Source organism: Carlito syrichta, unplaced genomic scaffold, assembly GCF_000164805.1.
Source record: "Carlito syrichta isolate Samal-C Ts95f unplaced genomic scaffold, Tarsius_syrichta-2.0.1 Scaffold309486, whole genome shotgun sequence".
Lineage (NCBI taxonomy): Eukaryota > Metazoa > Chordata > Mammalia > Primates > Tarsiidae > Carlito > Carlito syrichta.
This window is the reverse complement of record NW_007253582.1, coordinates 490,661-501,256: the sequence shown is the minus strand read 5'-3', so window position 1 is coordinate 501,256 and position 10,596 is coordinate 490,661. Positions and strand designations below refer to the sequence as shown.

General features: G+C 36.2%; 1 protein-coding gene across 1 annotated transcript in view; it reads left to right on the top strand.

The window, feature by feature from the left end:
• MYOZ2 (myozenin 2) overlaps positions 1 to 10,596 on the top strand; it is a 47,357-nt gene that overhangs the window by 9,648 nt on the left and 27,113 nt on the right. The window contains exon 3 of the mRNA XM_008067355.2: positions 6,244 to 6,413. Within this exon, the coding sequence (XP_008065546.1) occupies positions 6,244 to 6,413 (170 nt within the window). The remainder of the gene's footprint in view (positions 1 to 6,243; positions 6,414 to 10,596) is intronic.

Below are 10,596 nucleotides of genomic sequence, written 5' to 3'. Positions count from 1 at the left end.
CAAAAAAAAAAAAAAAAAAAATCTCCATGCTTAATTTATTTTCACTATTGTTTTTCTATTTTCAATCTCCCTGATTTCTGCTCTTTATTATTTCCTTCTGCTTGCTTTGAGTTCATTTTGTTCTTCTTTTTGTAAGTTTTGGAACTTGAACCTAAATGTATTGATTTAGAGATTTTCCTCTTTTTAAATTACACATTTATTGCTATAAATGCCCATCTCAGCACTGTAGTAGCTGTGTCCCATACATTTATTTAATTTTTCTTTTGAGTTGAAGTCTCACTCTGGTGCCCAGGCTGGAGTACAGTGGCATGCATGCTCACGGCCACCCCAGTGTTGACTTGCTGGTCTCCTGTGATCCTGCCATCTCAGCCTTCCAAGTAGCTGGAACTATAGCCACATGCCACCATGCCTGGTTAATTTTTTGATTTATTGTTAAGATGAGAACTCACCAAATGTCCAGGCTGTTCTTGAATCCATGGACTCAGGCAATCCCCTCATCTCAGCCTCCCAAAGTACTGGGATTACAGGCTTGAGCCACCACGCCTGGCCATCCCATAAATTTTAATATGCTGTATTTTCATTTTCATTGAGTTCAGTGAATTTTTAATTTCCTTTGATACTTTCATTTTGCCTCATGAATTATTTAGAGGTGTGTTGTTTGGTTTCCAAGTGTTTAGAGATTTTCTTTTATCTTTCTTATTTCTAGTTTGCTTCCACTACAGTTAGAGATAATACTCTGAATGGTTTAGTTCTTTTAAATTTATTGAGGTTTATTTTATAGCCCCAGGATATAATCTATTTTGATATATATTGCATGGGCACTTAAAAGAAATGTGCATTTTTTGTTGTTGAGTAGAATATAAACATCAATTAAATCCTATTGGTTGATGGTGTTGTTGAATTATTTCATAGTCTTACTAATGTTTTGCCTAATTGTTCTATTACTTATTGAGAGAAAGGTGATGACATCTACAACTATAATTGTGGACGTCTCTATTTTTCCTTTTAGGTCTACAGTTTTTGCTCCACATATTTTATAGCTCTGTGTTTTGGTGCAAGTATGTTTAGGATTTCTAGATCATCTTGGTGGATTGATAATTTAATCATCACATAATGCCCTTATCTATCTCTAGTAATTTTCTTTGCTCTGAAATGTACTTTATCTGATATTACTGCTTTTCTTTGGTCAATGTTGCTTGTTATCTTTGGTATCTTGATATATTTTTTCTTCCTGTTACTTTCATCCTGACTATAATGTTATATTTTAAGTGAGTTTCTTGAAGGCAGCATATAGTTGGTTCATTTTTAATCTGATCTCCCAATTGTTTTCCTTTATTGGTATAGTTAGAGTATTTATATTTAATGTGATTATTAATGTATTAGAGCTTAAATCTATCATTTTATTTTTTGTTTTCTGGTTGTCATTTCTGATTTTTGTTTCTGTTTTCTTTTTCCTGTCTTCCTGTGGGATTATTTTAACACTTTTTAGAGTTTCATATTGGTTTATCATAGTGCTTTTAAGTGCATCTGTTCACATATCTTCAGGAGTTGCCCTAAGTATTGCATTCTATATGCATAACTCACCCTAGTCTACTAATGTTGTAATTTTACTCATCCAACTCAACTGATGCATAGAAACCTTATCTATTTATGTATTTCTTTATCCTCCCCTGTTTATCATATAATTGTCTGAAGTATTTCTTCTACATACATATACATCAGTCAGGGTTATAATTTTGCTTCTACTATCAAATATGATTTGGAAAACTTAAGAGGAGAAAGGAAGACTAATGCATTTTCTTACATTCTTGCTTACTATAGTCCTTCTTTCTATCTGATGCTCCAAGTTCCTTCTTTTGTTGTTTTCTTTCTGTACTTCTTTTTTATTGTTTTCTTGCTGAACTTCACTTAGGTGACAAATTATTTTAGCTTTCCTTCATTAAGAATGTATCAATTTCTTCTTTATTTCTGAAGGATATTTTCACTGGGTATAGTATCCTGGGTTGACAATACTTTTCTTTCAGCACCTGGGAAATGCTGTGCCACTTTCTTCTGGTTTTCATAACTTCTGTTGGAAAAATCTACTGTTATTCTAATTGTTTTCTCCCTAGGAGACTAGTTTTCTATGACTACTTTCAATACTTTTTCTGTGTCTTTAGTTTTCAGAAGCTTATTTATAAACTTTGTTGTTGGTTTATTTGCATTTATCAGTTTCTTGAATTAAAAAAAAAATTACATTTGTGATGTTTTCAGTCATTATCTTTGTGAATATATATATTTTTAATCCTCACCTTCTTTTTCCTCTCTTCTGGGACCTCAATGATACAGATGGTATATCTTTTGTTATAGTCTCCTGTATCCCTGAAAATACTCTGTTCGTGTTTTTTTTGTCACCCAGACTGGAGTGCAGTGGCATGCATGCTCATGGCCACTCCAGCACCGACCTTCTGGGCTCTGGTGATCCTTCCATCTCAGCCTTCCAAGTAGCCAGAACTACAGGCATGCTACCACACCCAGCTAATTTTTGATTTATTGTAGAGATGAGGTCTCACCAAGTTGCCTGGGCTGGTCTCAAACCTGCCGGTTCAGGCAATCCATTCACCTCAGCCTCCCAAAGTGCTGGGATTTCAGGTTGAGCCACTGAGCCTGGTCTGTCCATTTGTTTTTAAGTCTAATTTTTATCTCTGTTGCTCTTATTGATTAATTTCTATTAATTATCTCCCAGTTTACTTAATTCTTTGCTTTGCCCTTGCCATTCTGCTATAGAGCATATCCACTGAGCTTTTTATTCTGATTATTGTATTTTTAGTTCTAAAGTTTTAATATGGTGTTTTTACATCTTCTATTTCTCTGGTGAGATATTCTGTCTTTTCCCCCAAAGTCCTCCCCCCCCCCTTTGTTTCAAGCAGCTTCCTAATTGCTTTTTGAAACATGGGTACTTTAAAGTCTTTGCCATATAATTTTAATATTTCAGTATCTCAGTTTTATCATCTGATTTTTTTTTCATTCAGTTTGACTTCCTTATTCTTTGAATGATTAGTGATTTTTTAAACTTAAACCTGAGCATTTTTATATTATGCTCTTAGATACCTGTTCTTATTTAAACCTGTTTCATCTGTTCTTGTCTGACATTGCTCTAACAGAGGTAAGGGAGTGCCCCCTAATTACAGCCAGGCAAAGGCAAAAGTCTGGGTTCCCCACTTGACCCCACTGAAACTTGAGGGGGCCTCTCTCTTATTGCTGGGAGGATAGGAATTAAGAGTCCTACATGGTCTCCACTAACACTGCAGGGAAGAGGAGCTTGTTACTAGCCAATAGGAACAAAAGTCCCAACTTCCTACTTTGCATCTCTAATACCACCCTAATGAGAGTATTGGGAAAACTTGTTATAGCCTGACAGGGTGAAATTCTGGGCTCCACACAAGGTCTTTGCTGACATGGGAGGAGGTAAGGTCAAAGTGATTTCTATGGTGTTGGGCTAAAGAAGAGTGTTTATTGTCTTATCATTTTCTGTCTTGTTAGGCTGCTCCTTTTCCAGCCCTTCAGCTAGAGAAAATAATCTTTTGTTGCAGCTTTGTTTAACTGTACCTCTTGGTGTTTCTGGGTTGCCAGTATCTTCAATTCCAAGTCTGAGATATATAAGGCAAAACACACACACACACACACACACACACACACACACACACACACACACACACACACACAGTGAGAGAGTGAGAGAGTGAGAGAGGGAAGAAGGGAGAGAGAGAGGGGGAGAGAGAGAGAGAGAGAGAGAGAGAGAGAGAGAGAGAATTCACTACCACATTGTTTTCAAGGTCCTGGGGTCTCTAGCTGGTCTGCCTATTTCTTTTCACTTTTGAGTTTGTATTTTTGGTCTTTTTTTTCATAATGTCCAGGATTTTTAATTGTACTTAATAGATGTGTACTGAAAAATATATCTACATCCTCTTCCCAGAGGCAAAAATCTTGATATTATGATTTTTATAATTAATGGAGTTCTTCTCCATGAAATACAAAGTGTAAACAAATTAATTTTTTTCAAAGAAAAAAGGCAATAAAATGCATAAAGTAATCATATTGTTTTATTCCAAACCACTCCCAAAAACCTAATTATTATGGTTAATTGGCCACATCATCAAAGAATGTTGCCCAATCAATCAAAATAATTATTGACTTTCTTTCTTTCTTTCTCTCTCTCTCTCTCTCTCTCTCTCTCTTTCTTTCTTTCTTTTTTTGAGTTGGAGTCTCACTCTGTCGCCCAGACTGGAGTGCAGTGGCCGCTCCTGGCCACCGCAGCCTTGACCTGCTGGGCTCCGGCGATCCTTCCGCCTCAGCCTTCCAAGTAGTCGGAATTACAGGCGTGTGCTACCACGCCCGGCTGATTTTTTGAATTTATTGTAGAGATGAGGTCTCACCTGCCCAGGCGGGTCTCAAAACCTCGAACTCAGGCAATCCAGTCACCTCAGCCTCCCAAAGGCGTGGGATTACAGGCTGAGCTCTTAATGGTTCAATTTTTCTTCCTGTGCATTTAACAGAAGTCCACAGTGGCAAAAGAACTCTGTGGTTATTACAGAAATACAAGAGGGGACCCAAAGAAAATGGAATTCTCTTTAAGAGGGCAGGTCTCTTGCAGTTCAGGTTTCCCCTCTAGGTAAATGTTCTAGGAACCTATTGGCATCAGTATACCAACTAGCATTGCTCTGAGAGGCTGTGTTCAGCTTCGGTGAATTTTTTTTTTTTTTTTTGTGGGGATTTTCAGTGCATTTACCCACTTCCTGATGGATGATTTAAGAGTGTACCTGCCCACACCACACTGAGTGTTCAGCAGTTTTTGACCAAAAATGGCTTGACTTCTGTGTCCCACCCTCCCTATTCACCTAATCTCACCCTGAGTGACTTTTTATTTTGTTTTCCTGGATGAAAAAAGTTCTTAAAGGGAAACATTTTGCTGATGTGGAAGAGATGAAACAAAAAATGGCAGAAGCACTAAAAGTCAACAAAATTGATGAGCTTGAAAACTATTTTGATCAGTGGAAAAGCATTTTGATAAGTGTTTTGCGTCAAATGGGGAGTACTTTGAAGTTTAAACATGTAAGAGGAGGTACACAAGTTTTTTATAAATTAATTCTGTTTTTGGTGGGGATCCCCCTCATATGTTCCTGATTAAAAAAACAAATAGAGGAATGTCATCTCTTTTGGATTTTGGAAAGGCTTTTTAGTACTGGAAATAGGAAATAACATTCACTTGCTGAACATCACATATGTTTAAGGTATGGGGAACAAAACCACTAAAACCTAAAAAAAAATGCAAACCATAAAACCAATAAAAAGAATCAGGCATATGTGATTCAGTGTTATGGGAATATAGAGAAAGAATGAATAATTATGAATAGAGATTTTAGGGAAAGGATCTGCAGACTAGAAATTTGCACTGGACTGGGAAAGTTCATTCAATATTTATCACCTTGGCCGGGCTTGGTGACCCAGCCTGTAATCCCACGCTTTGGGAGGCCGAGGTGAGTGGATTGCCTGAGCCCGCGGGTTCGAGACCCTCCTGGGCAACTTGGCGAGACCTCATCTCTGCAATAAATCAAAAATTAGCCGGGCGTGGTAGAACGCGCCTGTAGTTTCAGCTACTTGGAAGGCTGAGGCGGAAGGATCGCTGGAACCCAGCAGGTCGAGGCTGCGGTGGCCGGGAGCAGCCACTGCACTCCAGTCTGGGTGACAGACTGAGACTCCAACTCAAAAAAAAAAAAATTATCACCTGCCTGCTTTATGTAGGATCCTCAGTGCTGGACGCAGACTCAACGTGATCAAGACTGGAAAATGGGATGTGGTAGGGTGGGAGAGTAGGCATTTCAGCAAGGAGACAGCTTAATCTGATACATAAAAATGTGGGGAGCAAAACAGAGCTTATCAATGTAACTATGAAGTAGTGCTGTTTGAAAGCTCACTCAATATGAAAAGACTAAATTGTACTGATAATAATGACAGCTGTTATTCATTCTTTCTCTGTGCCATGTTAAGTGAAACATTTGTACTTAATTCTCGTATTAATGCTTTGCAATAGGTATTATTAGCCCCACTTTAGAGATGAGGAAATTGAGGTTTTGAGAAAATAAGTAACATATTATAATCATGCAATTAGAAAGTGGTAGAATTTTAGAATTATGGAATGTAGAAAAGCATTTAACAATGCTTGCTTATCTTGGAGTTTTCATGCATATAAATATTGTTTTACAGATGTAGATGGCATGGACCTGGGCAAAAAGGTCAGCATCCCCAAAGACATCATGTTGGAAGAATTATCCCATCTCAGCAACCGTGGTGCCAGGCTATTTAAGATGCGTCAAAGAAGATCTGACAAATACACATTTGAAAATTTCCAGTATGAATCTAAAGCACAAATAAATGTAGGTATAACTGGACCACGTGGTATATAAATGAATGAGCAGCATTTCTAAATTTGTGTGTTACTAAATTCCCAAACAAGTATTCCACATATTTTCTTTCAATTGATTCTGCTCGGCTTTTTTTTTTTTTTAACATAATGAATAGTTTAGGTGGGTAAACGAAAGAAGTATTATGTATGATATGGGTATGCTTTTAGTTCAATAGGAACATTGTAAGCTTGTAGATTTGGCACTGAAGAACTGATCTGTTTTGCTAAGAGGAGAGAGAGGGAGTAGAGAGAAGTGGTACTAAAAGTTTCCATGGTCTTATCACAACCAGTTAAATATTTGAGATGGAAACACTTCCAAAGCACATAGTGCTCCACAAAATAAGGATAAGCATTTTATTGGCTGAATACATCCTGGCACTGAAACGTGCCTAGGAGGTACAGACACAATTAATCTCCTTTAAAACATTTATTCCACACTGTGTACAGAACACAAAACCAGTGTGTACACAACTCTTTTGTCAAAAATTTGCTCCACTGAAAGCCAGTAAATCAATTTAAAAATAATCAATTAAGTTATATTTTAAATATTGCATTAACATTATATTCACTTAAACTGTCATTTACAGAGACTATAGAGGAAGAAGTTCATAGTAGAAAGGCAACCAGTTTGGGGAACATGCTTTAAAAAATCAGATTGTAAAGATGAAGAATCAAAAGGGAATAGTGCACTGGTCTTAAAATTGAAGAGATGCTGAAGACAACAACACATAAGTTTTATTTACTAAGGGTTTCTTCCTTTTGCTATGAAAGATCTGTAAGTTTACTTGGAAATTTAAACCTGAAAGCTTATCAGCTGCCATCATGAATAATTTGTTTTGAATAAACTATTCACTTCTTTACAGCAAATAGACTGATTTCACTGAGTTCTTTTACCTCAATCACACTAAAACACAGCATAGAAACTAATATCCATACTCACAAACACCAAAATTTTATTCATTCTTAGAATTTCTATTACCTTCGCTATGTTTTTTGTTAACGGTAAATATTGAGAGGACATTGTAAATAAATTTTTTTCACATTAGTGAGCATCTTCAACATCCGTTGATTAAATCTAATTATAATTGTGAATTCAGCTAGACATCAAATCTTACCCAACTATAGTATTTACATTAGTGAGGGATTTTTTACTTGAAGTCATTAATCAATGTAATGTTGTATTACCCTGTAATTATGCCCAGTATCCTCTTATCAGATAATGTCTTATAAATATGAATCTAAAATAATCCTCATCCCATATGACAGAATCTATGTAATCATATTCTTTCAATAATGACAACAGAGAAGACTCTATGTAGTAATGTAAAATAAGGAAGTTTAAGGAAAGTCTTTGAAAAGTTACCTACATGTCTAGACATCTGAATAAATGAATAATACCAGTTTTCATAACTTCCACTTACATTTTAAGAATAATACTTTACAGTTCTAGAGAAAGGTACAAAGAGATTATATGCCCTTATGGCCACAACATATTCTCTCATCACAAGTACGTCAAATTATTGACAATAATCTTTTTTTTTTTTTTTTTTTTTTTAGTTGGAGTCTCACTCTGTCGCCCAGACTGGAGTACAGTGGCCGCTCCCGGCCACCGCATCCTCCACCTGCTGGGCTCCGGCGATCCTTCTGCCTCAGCCTTCCAAGTAGCCGGAATTACAGGCATGTGCTACCACACCCGGCTGATTTTTTTTTATTTATTGTAGAGAAGAGGTCTCGCTGCCCAGGCGGGTCTTGAACCCATGGGCTCAGGCAATCCACTCACCTCAGCCTCCCAAAGGCGCGGGATTACGAGCTGAGCCACCGAGCCCGGCTGGCAATAATCTTATATGCCTGTGGTCAAATGTTCTGGTTATATATAAGATGCATAAGAATGTGTCTTGATGATTTGTCACTATTTCTAGAAGATTGAGCAGTAAACAAGTAAAATTACCCCAAACAGGTCTATTGAAATAAGCAATTAAATTATTATAAGTAATCATAGTAATAAACTATAATATATTCAATGAAATCGTATTTCATTGAGTTATATAGCATACTCTGAAGTCTGATGAAATTTACTCTCAAAATGAAAAATTACTACTCAAGGAAGTATGTTGATTTGACTTAAACAACACCATAATAATGAAGATTGAAACTCAGCGCTCAGAATTCTAGAGTTCTTGGTACCAACACCTAGTTAAAGAAAATTCTGGCCTGAGAACCAGGAGACCAGGGCTTGATCTGGTTCTTCCACTAGCCGTGTGATTTAGAGTTAATTTATAAGTTTTTTGCCTTTCTGGAATTTTTTCTCATTTATAAAATAAGGGGCCAGGCTCGGTGGCTCAGCCTGTAATCCCGTGCTTTGGGAGGCCGAGGTGAGTGGATTGCCTGAGCCTGCGGGTTCGAGACCCGCCTGGGCAACTTGGTAAGACCTCATCTCTACAATAAATCAAAAAATAGCTGGGCGTGGTGGTGCACGCCTGGAGTTCCAGCTATTTGAAAGGCTGAGGCGGAAGGATCGCCAGAGTCCAGCAGGGCAAGGCTGCGGTGGCCGGGAGCGGCCACTGCACTCCAGGCTGGGCGACAGAGTGAGACTCCAACTCAAAAAATAAAATAAGATAAAATAAAATAAAATAAAATAAGGGGATGCATTTAAGTGCTCTCTGAGATGCTTTCTGACTTTCATGATCTGTGTGTTCTCTGATCTTAATTCCAAAAATTGCCTGCATGCTAAATTGTAGCCAAAGATAGTGAGCTACATTATAATCATTATGCATTCACTTTGTCAGGGCACTAGATTGCAACTTGGAATATTGTTAACATGACAGGAAGGTAAAAAATAATATTGGATGCAGATATATTCCATTTTTTCATTTTTGCCTTCAGCAAATATTTAATGAGTGCCTATTATGTTCTAGATACAATGTTGCAAGCTCAAAAATAAAGAAGTACAACCTTTTATCTAGTGATAAAGAGACCAAATAATATTGAAAGATAGAGAGCAACTGTTTACTTACAATCTAATTCTTGAATCACCTTTTTATGATTTTACCACATTAATCTATTTTATTGGCTACATTTTCTGGAACAAGCTTTTACTGCTTCCTTTGAATTATACATGTTGCTAAAATAATTTAACTTAGTTTTATATATTTCTTATTATAATGTTTGGGAACATATAAATGAAAATATAAACCAACCTCCTGGTAATCAATGGCATTTGTTCAAATAGTAAGTATCATTTTAAAAGCAGAAAAAAATAAGTGTGGCTTTGAACTTACTCTACTGCTGAGAGACTGGCAAATTCAAGCCCTATATACATTCTATGACACAAACAGTGATAACAGGAAATGTGTGTTCTTAAAATGAATTGAAGAAACACTGCTTGCTACATGAGACAATTTTGAAGCCCTAGTTCATAAACTGAGCTACTTCTTAAACAAAAGGGCAAAAAAGAGGAAAATAAGCATTCAAAGGAAAATAAAATGAAAGAATGCTTCATGATAATGAAAATGTCTTCTATATATTGCTACAAAAGAAGGTTCAACTTTTTTAAATCCCTAGAAGTTTTAAATAATAATGGGCAAAGGGGAAGTACACTATAAAAAGTAAATCTGAAATCAGACCATACTAAATACATTGGAATTGGAACATATATTTATTTTGTCAAAAAAAAACTTCTGTATAATTGTCATAGAAATATATAGAACAGACAAAAAAGCCCTTTGTATTTGTATTAATATTTAAACAGAAATCATGTAATACATATTACATGTGTTTTTAAGTTACATATTTAACGGCTGCAGTTTTGTTTTCTTTAGGGTCAACTTAGCTGAGACAAAAAGAAACATGTTTTTATTTGTCTTTCCAACTTTTCTGAAGGGACTTGCCGAAGATGGAGTACTGCAATTTAAGGCTTATAACTAAAACGAGTTACCACCTAATTATTATAAGGCTTTTCTTGTATACTTAATAATGATATAAAGGTACTGGATGTCTCCTAATGATTAGTGACTGACTAGAAAGAATTGTTTTCCTGTTCATCATTAATCCACAGGAAAAGGTTACAGAAGGGTAGTGTTACAATTCCTAAAAATTAATTTATCAGTTTAGGTGAAATTCATTTAGAACAATTTATCAGTTTAGGTGAAATTCAT